Source organism: Mycteria americana, unplaced genomic scaffold (genome assembly GCF_035582795.1).
Source record: "Mycteria americana isolate JAX WOST 10 ecotype Jacksonville Zoo and Gardens unplaced genomic scaffold, USCA_MyAme_1.0 Scaffold_39, whole genome shotgun sequence".
Taxonomy (NCBI): domain Eukaryota; kingdom Metazoa; phylum Chordata; class Aves; order Ciconiiformes; family Ciconiidae; genus Mycteria; species Mycteria americana.
In genome coordinates, this window is record NW_027445626.1 from 551,779 (window position 1) to 569,955 (window position 18,177).

Genomic DNA, 18,177 nt, shown 5'->3' on the forward strand with positions numbered 1-18,177 from the left:
TAATCTGACCCACCGTCCAACAACATCATTACTTATTTGTTTCCCACTGGCTGACTTAGATATTGCAAACTGAGTCCTCCTATTTTCTTCTTCCTTGCAAAAGAGAGCAAGGTCAGCTCATGGGGCATGACTGAGCCCATCCAGCCCCAGCAGCGGGCTTTCCCCATTTCCTCGGCGGATGCATGTGCACAAGGTGGAAATGTATCCACCATCCTTGATTTGCGCAAGGGCCCTGACATACTCCCACAACACACTTATTCCTCCTCCACCCACACACATCAACGCCTTCCCACTTCCAGGCTCAAATCATGGTTGCAAGAATTTGCTGCACTTCAGAAAAGGCCTTGAGCTTCGTGGATCTTCCTAGTGCTGATGGCAATCTTCCTGGCTCCCTCCAGATCTGATGGGGAGACTTCCTTCCTGTAACAAGGGCTTTATGACAAACTTTTATGAAGTGTTTGTCTTTCTGTGATTCTGATGTGTGGACAGAGTAGACACAGAAAAGAAAGATGTACAGCAAAATGGATGCTGAGTGAAGTGCCAGTAAGAACCAGGTGAGATAACCCCATGACTGCGGCTTCCTGGCAAGAAGTGTGTCCCGAGAAGGCATCCAAGAGCTGCCACTGTGGAGTGGGGAATCAGCAGTGTCCATGCCAGCTGGGGATGCAACCAGTGACTTTTCAAAGACCACCCTTCATCTGAACTGCTTTAGAGTTGTCCTTGAGGATGGGGTATGATGGCTTACATTGCAACTACTGATTGAACTGGCATTGCCCAGAGTGGCTATCAGAGATGCAAACTGCTATGTTGCAGCTATTGAGATTTAGGCAGATTCATGTTGGCGGGTTGTTTGTAGGTTGCTTTGTGTTGCTTTTTCTTCTTTTTTAGATACTGATCGTCTTAAGGAAATCACCCAAGCACCTGAAGGGTTGTTGAAGGTTTACTGCCAGAAGCCCCAGCCAATGTGCATCTCAAGAAATGAGATGCCAGAGGCCAAGGGGGGGAGGATGGTTTGGGCGCTGTCCTGGGATGTGGGAAACGGAAATGTGCTCCCCTCTCCCTGACACCTTGCCCCCAGTGAGGGCTGTGAGGAACTCTGCCAACTAGAGTTCCTCTGAAGTCACAGGGGTGTCAGGTAACCTACATCTAACTGCAGCCAATGTGGTCCTGACAGCTCAGCATTTGAGTTTCCATTTCAGCCCAAGTCATTCCAATTCACACTTCCTCCAGCTTCACTCTGACACTGGCTGTTGTGTGACACAAGTGTCCTGGCTCTCCAGGCAGCATGGGCAAAAGCTTCATAGCTGAACTGGAACTTTTCCCTTTGCTGGGAAAGTGAATGCAGCAGGCTCGAGCCAAGAGGCCCAAGGAACAAAACTTCCCATAGGGCCAACTACTGAAAACCTCCCCCAGGCTGTGGGACTTCACTGACAGAGAAGTTGTGAGTCTAGACAATACAGCTTCCCCTAGTTTCCCCTCTCTCTTGGCTCGCGGCATTTATGTACTGAATCTGCTTGCCACTTGGAAACTGTGTCTTTGAAAAACTAGCTCAGAATATATGTTAATGTCTTTCTTAGCCCAAATGAATATGCAGCACTGAAGTGTGTTTCCATCTGTGGAGCAGCTTTGCACAATGTCTGCTCAAAGAGGAGAAATATCTCAGCCTGCAATGGGAAATGGGTGAAGCTGTGGGGGATTGATGTGTTGCTTCAGACAATATTTGCTATGCATAAAATACAAAAAGTTTGTGAAGGTGAATGAGCATGAAAGAAAGAGGAAAACTGCCCATGCAATGGAGCTCTGCAGAAGGAGGATGGAGCCGTACATAGCCTGAGGTGATACAAGTGGGATCAGCATGAAGAGAAGGCTTTTGTAGGGAAGGCGTTGCAAGGGAGTGCCTTGACTTCACCCAGCTAAAAACCAGAGACTGGGCAGTGTGCTGAAGTGCCGGGCAGAAGTGCTAAAAGGCTAAAAGACCTTCGCTGAGAAAAGGTTGGAGGGATTTGGGTTGCGGAGATTTGAGGTAGTCCTTTCAAGCTGTACGCAGGCTGAGCTTTGGAGAGAAGGAAAAATGAAGTTCTCAAGGATATTTTGGAATTAGTTGTACCCTCTCTTCTCCTTGCTATCAGGTGAAGATTACAATACTGTCCTTAAGTCATCTATGCTCCATATCTATTTACCCTACTTTTTTGAGGAGGGGGAGGTGGAAGAGAGGAGTAGTTTCTTTTTGAACCAAAGGTGGCCAACGGACAGATCCTGGGTTAGTGAGAAGGCACGTGGAGGAGGAGGAGGAGGTGAGGTAGGAGGCAAGAGGAGGCAAGAGCAGAAATCTGGAGGAGGTGTAGGAGGAGGCATCAGGAGACAATAAGAGGAAAGAGGAGGCAAGAAGAGGAGGAAGCAACAGGATGCAACAGTAGGAGGAAAAAGGAAGAGGAGGCAAGAGGGAAAAAAGGGGAGCTCAGGAGGCAACAGGAGGCAAGAAAAGGAGCAGGAGGAGGAGGAGAATGCACCAAGAGGCAAAAGGAGACCGCAGAAGGAGGAGGAGGCAAAAGGAGTCGCCTCTTGTTTCCTTGTCCACCTTTTGCCTCCTGTTGCCTCCTCCTCCTCCTCTTGCCTCATATTCTCTCCTCCTTCTGGTACCTCCTGTTGCTTCCTCCTGCTCCTCCTCCTCCTCAACCCCCTGTCGCCTCCTCTTCCTCCTTCTGTTGCCTTCCCTTGCCTCCTCTTGCCTTCTTTTCCGCATCCTGTTCCTGTTGCCTGGTGCTGACCCAATGTTGCATCCTAGGCCTCTTTCTCCTTTTGGCTCCTCGTGTCTCCTGTTGCCTCCTCCTCCTTCTCCTCCTCCTCTCGTTCTCTTCCTCCTCCTTTTCTTCCTCCTCCACCTCCTCCCCCTTCTCTTCTCCTTCTCTTCCTTTTCCCCTTCCTCCTCTTATGCTTCCTTCTCTTACTGTTGCCTCCTCTTGCCTCTTTTTGCTTCCTCCTTCTCTTCCTCCTCTTGTGGCCTCCTGTTGCCCCACCATCCTGTTGCCCCTGCCGCCTCCTCCTTCTCCTCCTCTTCTTGCCTTTTCCTCCTCATCATCCTTTTCCTCTTGCTTCCTCTTGCCTCCTCTTTCCACCCCTTCTTCCTCCTCCTCTTCCCTGCTCTGCCTCCTTTTACCTCCCTCTCTTTCTCCTGATGGTGCATCCTCTGGCCTCCAGCAGCCTCCTTTTCCTCCTCTTGCTCTTACCTCCTGTTGCTCATTGTTGCCTCCTCCTCTCCTCCTCCTCCTTCTCCTCCACATTCTCCTCCTCATCCTGTTGTCTCCTCTTGCCACCTGCTTTGACCTTTCCTAATTCTCCTCCTCCTCCTCCTCTTCTTCATCCTCCACCTGTTACCTTCTGTGTCTTCCTCCTCCTCCTTTTGCCTTCTGTTGCTTCCTCCTTCTTTTCCTCCTCTTCTTGCTTCCTTCTCTTGCCTCTACTTGCCTCCTCCTTTTGTTGCCTCCTCCTCCTGTGTCCTCCTGTTACCACCTGTTGCCTCCTCCTTCCCTTCCTTCTCCGCTTCCTATTCCCTTCTCCCGCTCCTTTTGCCTTCGGTTGCCTCCTCTTCCTCCTCTTGCCTCCTGTTTCCATTTGTTGCCTCCTCCTCTCCTGCTCCTGGTGCCTCCTCTTGCCTCTTCCTCCTCCTCCTCCTCTTGTCTTCTCCTCTTCTCTCCATCTCCTTCTCCTCCTGCTTTTCCCTCCTCTTTTGTCCTCTTGCCACCTCCTTTTCCTCCTGTTGCCTTCTGTTTCCTTTTCCTCCTCCTGTTGCATCTGGGGACCTTCTCTTTTTCCTCCTCCTCCTCTTGCCTCAAGTGGCTGCCTCTTGCCTCCTTTTGCTTCCACCTCCTCCTCTTAACTCCGTTGGCCTCCTGTTGCGTCTTCCTCCTCCTCCTGTTTCCTCCTCTTGTGTCCTTTACGTCCTGTTATGTCCATCTCCTTTTCCCTCCTCTTCCCTCCTTTTGCCCACTCTTGCCTCTTATTGCCTCATTCTCCATTTGCATCCCATTGCCTCCTCTTCCTGTTGAGTCCTCCTCCTCATCCTTTGCTTGTGGCCTCCTGTTGACTCCTCCTCCTCCTCATACCTCCTTCCCTCCTCCTCTTTTTAATCCTGTTGCTTCTGTTGCATCCTTGTCCTCCTCTTGCCTCCTCCTTCTCCTGCTGCCTCCTGTTGCCTCTTCCTTCTTTTGGAAGAGGCTGAGGTACTGAATGCCTTCTTCACCTCCTCTTTTACTACCAAGACCAGCCTTCAGGAATACCAGGTGCCAGAGATGAGGGGGGCAAGCCTGGAGCCAGGCAGACATAGCCCTGCTGGAAGAGGATCAGGTCAGGAAATTCTCACGCAAACTGGACATACAGGAGTCCACGGGCCCTGATGGGATGCACCCATGAGGGCTGAGGGAGCTGGCAGATGTCATTGCGAGGACACTCCCAAGAATCTTTTACCGAGCATTGAGATGGGGATATGCCCGAAGACTGGAAGAAATCAAATGTCACTGCTATTTTCAAGGAGGGCAAGAAGGAGGACCTGGGGAACAAGAGACGAGTCAGCCTCTCCCCGAGCCCTGGGAAGGTGATTGAGCAGCTAATCCTGGGAAATATTTCCAGGTACATTGTGCTGGTTTTGGCTGGGATGGAGTTAATTTTCTGCATAGCAGCCTGTATGGTGCCATGTTTGGGATTTGTGACCAACGCAGTGTTTATAATACACCAGTGTTGTAGCTATTTGCGGAAGAGTGCTTTCACAGCATCAAGGCCTTCTCTCTTGCTCTCTCTTCCTCCCCAGCAACTAGGCTGGATCTCTTGATGAGGGAGGACCAGGGGACGTCATTTAGCAAGGCAAAGTTTTACACAGTGCGTTGGTGTCCATGTCCAGGTTTTGGTAGCGAGGAGGCTGCACGTGTGACCTGTGAGAGAAGACCAAGGGCTGCCTCCATGCCAGACAGGGCTGGGTCCAGCCAGCTCCAAAATAGAGCCACCGCTGGCCAAAACTGAGCCCAGCAACAAAGCTGGTGGAACGGGTGTGAAAATGTATTTAAGAAGGGGCACAAGTGCCAGACTGGAATAGGAGTTAGGGGGAAAACAAAGTGTGAGAAACAGCCCTGCAAACACCATGGTCAGTGAAGAAGGAGGAGAACCACCCTGTCGGTGGTCCAGGCACCAGAGCAGATATTCCCCTGCAGCCCAAGCAGAATACCACAGCACAGCAGGTATTTTCCTGCAGCCTCTGGAGAAGACCATGGTGGACAATGTAAGCCCTGCAGTCCATGGAGGACGCAATGCTGGAGAATTTGGGTAATTCCTGAAAGAACTGTGGCCTGTGGAGAGCCCAGAGTGGAGCAGGTTCATCTTGAAGGACTGTAGCCTGTAGGAGGGACCCCATGGGAAAAGAGTGAGAAGGAAGGAGCAGCAGGCAGGAAGTGTTCTGGACTGACCACAACCCCCCTTCCCCATGGCCTAGCGCTGCTCAGAGGGGAGGAGGTAGAAGAGTTGGGAATAAAGGAGTGAAGCTGAGCTGGGGAAAAAAGGGTGGGCAGGAGGCCTTCCATGGGGAAGGAGATAAGGTCTTCCAACAGCCCCACACTTCTTCCACCCTCAGCCTTTGCAGTTACACGTGCCTGGCCTGCCCACCTGCTTTGCCACTGTCACGTTTGGACTGAAGTCCCACACACATTTTGGCATGCCCAGTGTAAGCTGGCCTCCACACAAATCTGGAGCCCACCTGGCCATGGAGGCAGGGAGAGGACAGGTCCCTCTGCCCAGGGCCAGGAACAGCTCTTCCCTGGGACCCTCCCCAAGGAATGCTCCTCGTGTGTGTCAGCCTGTGGCCTGGCAGGGGTGGAACTGGGACAAGGGCTGCTGGGGCAGGTCTGAAGTACCTCAGCTGGCAGAGCATTAGACTGAACATCTAAAGGTCCCTAGTTCAGCGCTGGGCTGATACAGTGGTATCTTTGCTCAGTTTTTTGCAGAGCCTGCCTGCTTCTTCCAGCCTACCCTGGCCCTCCTTGCTCCTTCACCTCTTGCCAGAGCACTGCCCCTGCACGGTAGCTGGAGATCTGTGGGTTAGAAGCAGCCTTCCTCTTGCTCCACAAGTCCCCAGCCTTCCCCTCAACAGGACTCTCCATTCAGTGCTTCTTTGGGGTGCTCTCCATCTGTCCCTCCTTCCATGCTCCACAGCAATTGGCACCTTTGCTTTATGGGGTTTCTGCAAAGATCTTGTCTCTCTCCTCTTTGTCATTCTTGATGGTGCACAGATTGCTCCCCTCCTCACACACATCCTTCACCTGGACCTCAGCTTGCAGACCAGAGCATACTGCCCATGGGGGAGGCCACTGTCCCCCCAGTCCCAGGGAGAGGCACTCCCTGGAGCTGAGGCCTGAATGGCAGCATCCTCCCTCCAGAGGTCTGTCACAGCGAGACCTCTGATGTGCCAAGGACAGCTGGCAAAGCCGTGCCCAAATAGACTCACCCACCAGACTGCACTGGCTAGACCAGCTGCAGCCCCTCACAGCCATCAGTCCCTGCACAGAGGAAGAAAGACCTGCTCATGAGCTCCAACAAGCTGCTGGGCTCCCCTCCTGCAACCTCTTGCTGCTGCAGAACCCTGCTCGCCCCCCAGGAACACAGTGACAGCTGTGACCCAGCACATCTCCCTCTGTCTCCAGTCTCAGCCTCTCCCCAGTCAGCCCAAGGAATGGCACGTGCTGGACTACAGTCGCACAGCAACGTGCATGTTTTAACCCCGTGCAGTTCTGCTACGTCACAGCTGGCTCCTTAGGGATGCACCTGCAGAGGAGTTTGGCTTTTGTTGTGACTGAGTGCAAGTGAGAGGTGGTGAGAGGGAGAGACTGTCTGTCCAAGCACAGTTACTGTCTTGTCAGCTTTGAGCATGAGCTTGAACATGCTTGGCCGCAGGGGTAGTGCCTGCAGTATTATCACTGCTCCAGAAGAGTCCTTCTACGCCTTTCTTGAGCAAGAACGGGAGAGTCATTGCTGAGGATGGGTTTTGGGGTCATGTGTGCAAAGCAGAAGAGGTGAGCAGTCCATCCCCTTAACTCCACTCAACCACTCCAGAAGTTCACAGGCACTGTGGTCTGCTTTTGATTCCCCCAAACCCTCTCTGCCAGTCAGGGGCTCAGCAGGGAAAAAATGTATGGTATGGCATTGGGCAACACAATTGTCCCAGCTGTGCCACCATGAGGACACCATCCCTGCATGTGGTCAAAGCATCAGCCTTTGAGTTACCAGCTGAACACACTCACCCACCCTGCCACAGAGACCCCAGCCAGGGCTGTCCCAGGGCACTGCTTTGCTGCCAGGACAGTCATCAGCGCTGAAGGAATGGGAAGGTCCCTGAGCCCAACCCCCATGCCCAGCCCCATGGAGATGGAAGCCTGCTCTTCAAGTCACCTCCAGAGATGCTGGGGAACAGAGGGCTGCAGGGGGAGGCCTGGTGCCTGGAGGAGGGATATAAGATTTCTGCCACCACGTCCCCTCCACGGCGTGCCCTAGGATGCCATCGGAGCCTGCGGGCACCTCACCCCAGGCAGGGCATTTCCCTCACCCTGTTGCACTGCTCCTGCTGTGGAGTTGGGGACAGATGTGGCACAGAGGGCTGTTGCCCTGGGTGGCAGAGGAGGCTCAGGGGAAGGGGTTTTCTCCTCTCCATCGACCCATCCCACAGTGGGCCAGAGCGTGGGAGCAGCACCTGCAGCAAGAGCCTCCTTCTGCCCCATTGCCCTGCAGAGGCGTTGAAGGGGCAGCACTGTGCAGTGCAGCTCTGTGCCAGGATCAGGCCCCAGCACAGAGGCAGTCCCAGCTTCCCCATCTCAGACGGGTTCAAGTGCTGTTTTCTGCAGAGAGTCCCTGGGCACGCAGGAGAAAACAGGACTGTGCTTGTCATAGACACATCACGGGAGGAGAGTGTCTCTCCTGCTGGCAGGTGTCAAGGGGATGTAGCTCAGTGGCAGAGCGCCTGCTTCGCATGTGGGAGGTCCTGGGTTCAATCCCCTGCATCTCCAGGGCTGCTTTTGCCCTGAATCCCCAGCCTCAGGCAGGTGCAGGCTGGAGCCCATGGAACAGCCCCTGGAGACTGGGCTCCTGGCAGAGCATGAGGAGAGGGAATCTCAGCCCGTGTGTCCCAGAAAGTGGCTCTGCACCCTGTGCTGGGGCAGTGGGGAGCAGAGCTGCATCCTCACCATTGTGGGAGGTAATCCGTGGGCCATGATCCCCCCTGGGGATGGCTGGGGTGTTCAGGGGACTCGGCCACCTTAGGGCTCACTTCTGTGGGGCCACAGCCCAGGGCTTACCCTGACATAGCAGCTCTGGCATGGCCTCTGCACTGGGGGACCAGCGTGGCCCAGGCAGGGCCTGGGACAAAGAGCAGCTGGAAACCCGAGGGTGAGGAAATGGATGTTGCCGCTGGGGTGCACCACAGGACCTACCAGAGAGCCATTTTGACTAGAAACTGCCCGTGGCCAGCAGCATGGAAATGTCTCTCTCAGCAGGAACATTCCCCAGGGACCATGGGCTCTCGCAGCCCCACAGCCTGACCCCGAGCCTGCTGTCCCTGAGATGTGCCCCTTGCCTACCACTGTGTCATCGTTCTCTGCTCCCCCTCATCAGCCTCAGGGAGGTGACCCAACACCTGGGCAGGCAAGCCCCAGCTCTGGGTCAAAGCCCTCAGAGACTTTTAATAAGAACCAATATGGACGCACAGTGTAAAAGCGGGAATAAAAATAGAGGAAACTGCAGGCGGTTTCTGCTGCCCGTGCTACAGGGAGATGTTTCCCTGGTGCTCACAGCTCTCCCAGCTGCACAGAGCTCTCCTCCCTCCTGGCTGCACCCAGCTGCACAGCAGGGATGGGCTCTCCTGTCCTGGGGCTCAGGGACTGTTGTGCACCAAGATGTGGTGTCACAGCCTTTGTGTCCTCATGGGGATGTGCCACAGACACCTCTTCAGCATCATCATAGCCCATGCTCCCCAGGCACAGGGACGAGGTGTCTCCTTCAGCTCCAGGGACCCCAGCACTTCTCCGGGAGCGCAGGCTGCCCCCTGCAAGCAGCAAGGCAGGACAGTGCAGTTGGCCCATGGGGTCTGTACATCACCTTCCTCCCTGCTCCTCACCACATTCGGCTCCTTCTCCCACCCACAGTCCCCCCAAGGAAAACTCCCGCGGCAGGTTCCGCCTCCCCAGGAGGTTTGGGTGTCAGGACCATAGCGACAGGGGTGGCACCAGGGATGGCACCCCAGGAACCAGCAGCGCTATCTTTCCCTCTCACCTCCGAGTGCATCCCTGGGCCCTGCTCCAGGCTCCCTGGGCATTTCCCAAGCTCCCTGCTCAGGAGCAGCACCCTCCCCTAAGTCAGGAACCTCCTTGGCATCATCATAGCCATCTGCTGGGTTGCCTCCAGGCACAACAAGAACATCTGAAAGGAGAGGGGAGCTGGAGACAGTGAAAAGATATGTCCTGCAGAGCAGAGGATAGGACGATGCACATGGAAACACAGGGTCGAGACACTGGTGTTGGCAGCACCACAGGAGACCCCCATGTCCTCCCCATCTCTCATGGTGACACTCAATGACACCTCTGTCCATCACATGTCTACAGGGAGACCAACACCTTCCTGTCTCCATTACCTGGTGCTGATCTCAGATCATCCTCCTCCTCGGTGTCCCCAGGGTAGGGCTGCAGCTGGCTCAGGGACTCCTCTGCATAGGAGCCTGGAGAGATGCACAGCAGGTGGTATGGAGCGAGCCCCACTGACCTGTCTCATGGTCAGCGCTGCTGGGGAAGGGGGACCCACAGAGCTGGGGCTGCATGAGGAGGAGGGCGGGGAATTTAACCGTCTCCCCCAGGACAAACACTGTCTCAAAGGTGCTCCCAGACCTGCCCTAGGACAGCCCCTTCCCTCATTCCTCAGGTGTCACATGGGGTGCAGGGGCAGGAAGAGAGGGGCTGTGCAGCTGGGACAGGCAAAGCTGGTGGGGAGAAAGCTCCTCTCCTGGACCCACACCCTGGAAACTCCCCCACAGACAACATGGCCCCAGTGCTACAGGGACCACAGTGTGGGGGGTTTCAGGGGATCATCTCTGCGTTGGGCCCAGGGGAAAGGGTCCTGCAGATGTGCCTCCAGGGAGGACACACACCCACCTGAGCGACCAAACCTCGCCTGCTTCTCCCACACTGGGCTGTAACCGATCTCCTCGTACACGGCCTCGGGAAAGAGCTCCTGAGCTGTCCTGGAGCCTGGGGACAGAGGCAGGGCTGGCCCAGGGAGAGGCAGAGGGGTGATGGGATCCCACTGTGCTCCCCAGACCTGTTGCTTGGGCCAGCCCAGGACTGGTCTGACAGCACAGCCCCACTGCACTGTCCAGGCACGGCTGCCGCACCCCCAGTGAGGGAAACATTGCTGTGGAGATCATCTGGGGCAGCATCACCCTCGCTTCATCCTTTCAGAGACAGCGCTCATGGTCCTCTGGCCCCTGGGACGTGCACCCCTTGTCTGACCCTGGAGCAGCTCCCATGTTTCCTCTCCACCTGGAGCTGCTCCCTATCTGCCCCATGGTTCTACAGCAGGGTCCCTGCCCTGCCATGGGGTGGGCAGGGCTGGGCAGGCCTGGGCAGAGGGACACGCTGAGGACCTGACACCTCAGAGATGGTCCCTACTGCCCCACACGCCTCCTGTCATCTCTGTTGCCCCAGAGCCCCTTCCAGCACTACCCAGAGCACTGCCAGCCTTGGCCGTCCCCAGTCTGCCATTTCTCTCCTTGCCCCAGTGCTAGCCCCCCATGCCTCTGGGCTCTCTCCAACCCTTGCTGCTGGTGCCCCACAGCCAGGCAGTCAATGGGGCAGTGCATGGGACAGGTGGTAGCACACAGTCTCACCCCCTCCAGCTCTGCCTGTGACCCTCACTGACACCCCACAGCACCCCGCAGCCCTTCCAGGAGGCGTCTCCCCCTGGGACTGCTGTGGAAGGACCCACCTCTGCGTCCCGACCTGGCCCTTAGCACTCGCCCGGCCAGGAGGGCCAAGAGCAGGCAGAGGAGGGCCCCCAGGATGATGCAGATGATGACGGGCATGGAGACTCTCCCGCTGCTGGGCAAACGGCCCCGAGTGGGACCTGTATGTGCAAGAACATGGAAGGGGCAGCACCAGGCGTGGGAGAGGAGGGGGCAGTGCCAGCCCTGACTCTTATCACACAAGGCAGCATGGGCTGGAGGGTCCCAGGGGTGACTGATGGGCAAACTTCCACCCTGCTGAGTACATTCCAACCATCCCGAACTCCACCGCTACCACCCCAGTGCCTCCTCCGTGGAGTTTCCCACGCCAGCAAGGAGCCACTTCCATCCAGCTGCGGGTCACAGCCTGGCCCCAGGGATACCCAGCCTCAGGCAAGAGGATGATTTACCTGCTCAGGTTGGGGATGCTGCTGTCCTGGGTGGAGCTGCAGAGGAGGAAAAGAAGAGCTGGGCTGAGCGGTGGGTGTTCAGGTATCGGGGAGCCTCCTCCCCAACACACCGCGTGTGTGTCTGTACATGTCCCTGACACATCCCACCCAAAAGTGGCCCTCCAGTAGTGCTAGAAAGGGAGGCTGGGACATGGCCCAGGGCCTCTGCTCTGGGTGGCAGGTAGCCCAGGTGGGACAGGCAGCCCAGGGGATAGCTCTGCGGCTGCAGGGCCCCACGGGCCTTGCCCAGAGGACACCCAATTCCACCGAGGCTTCTCCCTGCCTGGCACCAGGCTCCTGCACTCTGCAGGAACGCTCTTGCTCTTGGGAGGTCAGGGGCCATGCCATGGCCAATTGGACGAAAGGCCTTCCCCAGCTCCCTGCCAATACTCCAGCAAGGGGTCCCAGCCCTGCCGCTCACCTGAGCAGCGAACGGCAGCGTCTTCCTTATGCCGGCAAGCACCGCCATCCCCAGGCCGGGCCCAGCAGTCCTGCAGGGATGGCTCTGTCCCCCGGCACTCCACCTGCTCCAGCCAGATGGGGCCTTGCCCCATCCCAAATGCAGCCTCATTCAGGGCAGACACCGCAGGACCACAGCCCAGCTGCCTGCACGCCACCTCAGCATCCCGCATGTCCCAGGAGTCATCGCACACCGTCCCCCAGGAGCCACGGTGCCACACCTCCACTCTGCCCGAGCACCCGTCCTCGCCTCCCACGGCACGAATCTTCTCCCTGTCTGGAGAAGGCAAAGACCTCCCATGGCACTGAGACAGCAGGCAGAGCCCTGCCACACAAGAAGGGGACACAGAGGAGCAGCTCAATACCTGTGCAGCTCGTGGAGTTGGGGCATGGGGCCAATGCCTCCGGGGACATTTCTGGGCGTGTCCCTGAAGAAAGAAACACTGAAGTGAAGGGGCAGCAGCATGTATGGGATGGTGCAGAAGAGAGCGAGGCTGAGCTCTTCTTGTGCCTCCCTGTACCATCTTGGTCATGGCAGCAACTGAAGCCCGGTCATTCAGGGGACACGCGCAGGACTGGGGGGACCCTGATTGCTCAGCCCCTAAAGGTCCCTGCTTCACAGAGCAGCAGTAGTGTGTCTATGGAGGGGAGGCTCTTCTGAAGCCTGTCTGGTCTCTTCTGAGACCTCCCCTGGAGATGCCTCTGCCTCCCCCAGGTGCTGATGGCAACCTGGGTGACAACTGCTGCTCCACTTGTGTGGCTGCAGTCATGTTTGTGCCACCGGCAGCAGAAGGGTCTGACATGGAAAGGAATAGCCCCTCTGCATTTGGCTGTGCATAGAGGGGAGCAGGAGCTGGGGTGACACTGTGCCCGAGTGGCTCAGAGTTACCATCGCAGGTGATGCGGATCTCCTCTCGCAGGTCTTCACATGACTGCGGGTTCCAGGCAGCGGAGGGACACTGCCAGAAGGAGCTGGTTTTCTCCCCACACTGCACATTATCCAGCCACGCAGGGCCAGACACCTTGCCATAGGGCAGGCGTCTTTCCAGGGATCCTCTGTCCCCGCAGCCCAGCTCCTTGCATGCCAGCGACACCGTGCTGAGAGTCATCAAGTTGGAGCAAATGCTCCCGCACGTCCCGTTGTAGAAAACCTGCAGGCGCCCGGAGCAGCCGTCGCTGTTCTGCAGCCTGAGGGCCAGGAACTCTGGGAGGAAAGGCAGGAAGGGGGAAGAGGCTGGTGTGGGGCTGTGGGAGCCAGGACACCTCTGCACTCCCCAGGCCCTCAGCCGGGCAGGGGCAGGGCCAGCACGTGCCCCTTGCACCCGGGGGCAGAGAGAAGTCCCTGATGCACAGACACCCCTGCCCTTCCTGCTAACACTCGGGGATGGCTGAGCTCCCCAGGGAGCCCCAGAGGGACTGAGGGTGCCCGTGCATGGGTGTCCACAGAACGGCCACAGGCAAGGGCTCAGAGGCAGCCAGGGACAGCCTTGGCCATGCCTGGCTCTCCCCACGTCCTGGCCTCCCCGGCAGCAGTCTCCCACCACAGCTGCCAGCACAGACGTGAGCAGATGACTCCCGCATCCTCTTTGTGCCCGCAGTCGTGCTGCCCCCAGGGCCTGGCAGGGCAGTCCCAGAGAGCAGCTTCGTCCCCAGAGCAGGTCACGCCATCCAGCCAGATCTGCCCAGATCCCTCCCCAAACCGAGCAGAGCTGGCCGCCTCCACTGCTCCTCCACAGCCCAGCTGGTGGCAAACGACAGCAGCATCAGCCACGTCCCAGTCGTCATCGCAGACGGTCCCCCAGCTGCCCTGGTAGTAGATCTCCACTCTCCCGGCACAGCGCCCAGACCCGTTCACCAGACGGACCCGCCGGCTCCCTGCAGTGGGGAGAAACCCCAGTGGCTGTCAGGGCATGGCTACCCACACACCCCATCATCTGGGGGGCCCATGAAGCACTGCTCACCCCAGCAAATGACTCCCACGTCCTCTGCAACCCCTTCCGCCAGTGCACTCTCGGGCAGGGAGGTGTTGCAGAGGGTCAGCTTGGTCTCATTGCCTGTGCACCGGACCCCTCGCAGCCCTACGGGGCCCGTCCCTCGCTCAGGCTTTGGGGGGTTGTAGGCTGCCTGTGCCTGTCCGCACTGCAGCTGCTGGCACACCACGTTGGCCTCCTGCACGTCCCACTGGTCATCCAGGACCCTGCCCCACGTCCCGCGCTGCAAGATCTCCACTCGCCCGTCGCACCGGCTCCCTCCACCCACCAGCCGCAGGGATGCAAAGCCGGCTGAGCCTGGGGAGAGCAGAGATGCCACAGAAATCGGCAGCACTGGGGAGCATGGCACCCTTCAGGGAGGAGGGCAAGGGGGACTTTTCCAACCAAACAGGACAAGTCTGAGCCTTGTGCTGACAAGAGGAGAGGGCAAAGCCCGTGCCTGCTCTCCAGCTCAGACCCAGCTCTGCTGTGGCTGGGGGCACACAGGCAGCTCCTGCTCCTGCCTGGGTGATGGGATGAGGCTCTGCAGGGCTCTCCGTGGGGATGGCATGTGGTTGTCTGCAGCCAGAGGGATGGAGCAGAGCCCCGCAGCCCTGTCCTGGGCTCATCCCACAGGAAAGAAACACAGGAGCCCAGGCCTGGCAGTGGCACAGGGGACTAAGCCGCTGCCCTGAGGGCTGGTGCCTGCCTCCATTCAGTCCTCAGCTCTCCCACAGTAGAGCCGTCAGCCAGAGCTGGCAAAGCCCTCCAGAAAGCTCCTGGGAAAGCAAGGCTTTCTGCAGGGAGAAATTCAGCCTGGTACTGCCATGGGACCCCTGCTTTGGGTGGCCATGTCACACACAAGGGGCAAACGGATTCAATGCAGCATTTTCCCAGCACTCACCTGAGCAAATGACAGCAGCGTTGTTCCCATGGGAGCACGGTGAGGCCCCCAGGGTGATCACTGGGCACTGTCCCAGGTGGACTTCAGTCCCGTCACAGTGGAATGAGTCTCTCCAGACTTGTCCGAGTCCTTTCCCAAAATGCCCTCCTCCAGGAAGGGACTCAGCAAACCCGCAGTTGAGTTGACGACAGAGAACGTGGGCATCCGAGAGATCCCAGCGGGAGGCACAGAGGGTCCCCCAGGTCCCCAGCACCTGGACCTCCACCCTCCCCGCACACGCCGTGCTGCCGTTCACCAGCCTGAAGCCTGTGTACTCTGGGGAGAGAGGAGGGCTGAGGGTGGATTGGTGCTCTTGTACCCTCAGAAGCTGGCGGAGAGGCCAGAGGCACAGCATGCCTTTCTTATCCCTCTGCACTATTTTCATGCTGCAGAAAACCCATCAGCCCTCCTGTCCTCACGCCCAGTCCAGCACGGTCCTTGCCCTCTTCCCCGACCCCCGGCATATCCCCAGTGTTCAACACCCCACCCTGAGTCCTTACGTGTGCAGGTGACAGCAGCGCTGTTCATGTGGGTGCAGGGCTGGTCCCTGCGGGACCCCCTGGGGCAGGAGATGAGGAGGGATTCATTCCCCACACACTGCAGCTCTCCATCCCAGATGGGACCAACCCTTTCTCCAAACTGAGCTGCCCCAGCGACAGACAGGGCCACACCACACTGCAGCTCCCTGCAGAGCACGTCAGCAGCTTTGGGACCAAAGTGGGAGTCACAGACAGTTTTCCACTGGTCCCCATCATGGATCTCCACTTGTCCTGAGCAGTGGCTCTTCCCTTCTACCAGCCGGACAAATCCTGGGAAAAACAAAAGAACTGAGAGCTCTCTGGCAGTTAAATGTCCACGTTCCCACATCACCTCCAAGCAAGCCATGACCAAATGGCCCCTTGCACAGCCCAGAGGAAGATGTTGGGGGAGTGTTGGTGACACAAACACATCCAGGCCCCCCAGCACCCCTTCTCTACACCATCACAGCACTCAAGGGTATGTGTCTATTGCAGACCCACAGCAGACCCTGCAGACCATGTTGGCAACTTTGGGATCAAAGTGTGAGATGCAAACAGTTTTCCCAGCGTCCTCATCATGTATCACTGTACATCCTTAGTAGAGGCTATTCCCTCTGACCAGACAGACAGACCCTGGAGCAAACAAGGACCCCTGAGTGTTCCCAGAACCCTCTGGCAGTCCCCTGATCATGTCCCATCTGATCTCCAAGGTAATCAAAGGCAAAAAGCCCCATGACCATGCCAGCTGCTCTCAGGGGGTGCTGATGGCACAAAAACATCTTTCCCCCCCTGCTGCTCCTCAGAAATCAGCACAGCACTTGTGGGCTTGTTTCGCTCCCAAACTCACAGCCACAGGAATCTCTCAGACAAACTGCTGCTGCCCCAGAGACCTTGGGCTACCCAGCGCTGGTCCCTGGCCACTGCAGCAGCCAGAGCACTTGGAGTCTGGGGAAATGCTCCCAGGCGCTGTTGGCTGCTGCAGGCTGCTCTGCCCCACCAAGCTCAGGGCCCAGTGTGAGGAACTCCTTGGTGCCACCACAAATGCACCCCGTACCAGGGGGGTCTTGGTCCGTTGGGGTGCTGCTGGTAGATGAGACATGTCACAGGGTAAAGGTACAGTCAGGCTGTACCTATGGTCAGTGTCTGTGCCAGCCTCCCGCTCCGGCGCCTGCCGGGAAAGAGGTCTTCAGGGATGACCAGAGTGCACTGCTGGGCACGCATGTCCATGGCCAACAGCTGGGCAGAGGGCAGAGGAGTGGACAGAATAGCAACCCTGGGCTTACACGAGCTCCCAGTGCAAGGGCAGGTACAGAGGAGAGCCAGTAAAGTGCTGGCAAACCCAAAAGCACAAGGCAGCCAGAGGCTGGGACAGACACGAGAGGCTGGGTAGCGAGGCAGCACTCCTGGACGGGCTTTTGTCCCCCTGGACACGCTCTTGTGGGGTGACCCTGGGGGAGGAATGAGGTGCCACGTGCCAGCCTGTTCCTCTGCCCATGCCCAGCACTCCTCCTCTCCAAGCAATACCTTTGCTTGGGCCAAGGGACCCTTGTCTGCCAGGGGCACAACCCAAAATTCCTCATCCATCTCATGCCCTTCCCCAAGGCTGTGGGTGGCTGCATGAGTCACTCTTGGCGCCTCTGGCATGGGGGGACCTGGACCTCACTGCTCCCAGATGGGTCCTGGGTGAAAGGGAGGAGAAAGATGGGAACCAACAGACACATCAGGGCAGGGCAGAGGGATTCATCTGAGCCACCTCGGGGACCAGGCAGGGTAGGGGCACCCTGGGGCAGGTTCCCACTGGGCATCCCCAGGGACCGAGGACATCAGCAATGACAGTCCCAGCTCGGCAGTTCAACCAGCCACACCGGGCCCTGCTGTGACGTTAGCCTGTTGCTCTCTTAGTGTACACCCAGGTCCCTTCCCCTGTCCCAGACCCAAAGGTGGAGAACAGGCTGTCCCCTTACCTGAACAAATCACTCCGGCGTCATCAACATGAACACAGCTATTTTCACCCCATCCTGCATGTGGGCAGTCAGACAGGGCAGACTCGGTGCCGTTACAGCCAACATCATCCAGCCAAATGGGGCCAGATCCTGGCCCAAAGACTCCGTACTGAGGAGCTCCAATAGCAGACCCACAGTCCAGCTGCTTACAAACCACTGCAGCATCCTGCATGTCCCAGTAGTGACCACACACGGTCCCCCACTGGCCCTGTTGTTTCACCTCCACTCTCCCAGCACAGTGGTTGTCGCCGTCCACCAGCCTCACGTCCACAGCCCCTTCAAACACTGACACAGGACCAGTCAGGACAGTGCTGAGACCCAGCACTGTGCGTTTGGGGGAACCCCTGCTCGGGTGGAGCCAGAGGTGCCAGGGTGGGAGCCCACTGCCCTCCAAGCTGTCCCCAGGGCAGTGCAGGGCTCCGTTCTATCCCCACGGGCTGTGCAAGGCTGGGGATGCCCAGCTCCAGACCTGCTGGGTCATTTGTCGCCCCACAGACTTTGGCACTTCCTTCCACCCCAACGGCCCCCTGCAAACTGACCCCCGGCTCATACCCACCCAGGGCACCCGCTCCTCCCCAGACAGCACCCTGAGAAGAGACCTGCCCCCACCACGGCTCCCCCAAGCACACACTGCTGCTTCTGCCCAGGTCCTGAGCTCCCCTGGACCACAGCCTGCCCTGGGCATCTCCCAGCTCATCCCCCACCCTCACGCCTTTCTGTGTCCCCTGTGGTGCAACAGGATGATGCCAGTGAGCCCTCCCAACCCATGCCCCCTCCTTGTCCTCGGGTATCAGCCCAGCCGTGCCCTTGTCTAG

At 57.9% G+C, this 18,177-nt stretch overlaps 1 protein-coding gene across 1 annotated transcript in view; it reads right to left on the minus strand.

Moving 5' to 3' along the window:
* The window catches only part of LOC142403568 (scavenger receptor cysteine-rich domain-containing group B protein-like), a 138,552-nt gene that overhangs the window by 89,315 nt on the left and 31,060 nt on the right, over positions 1 to 18,177 (minus strand). Inside the window, exons 5-6 of the mRNA XM_075489815.1 lie at positions 17,324 to 17,706; positions 13,489 to 13,803 (exon numbers count right to left, since the gene is read on the minus strand). Coding sequence (XP_075345930.1) covers positions 13,489 to 13,803; positions 17,324 to 17,706 — 698 coding nt within the window. The remainder of the gene's footprint in view (positions 1 to 13,488; positions 13,804 to 17,323; positions 17,707 to 18,177) is intronic.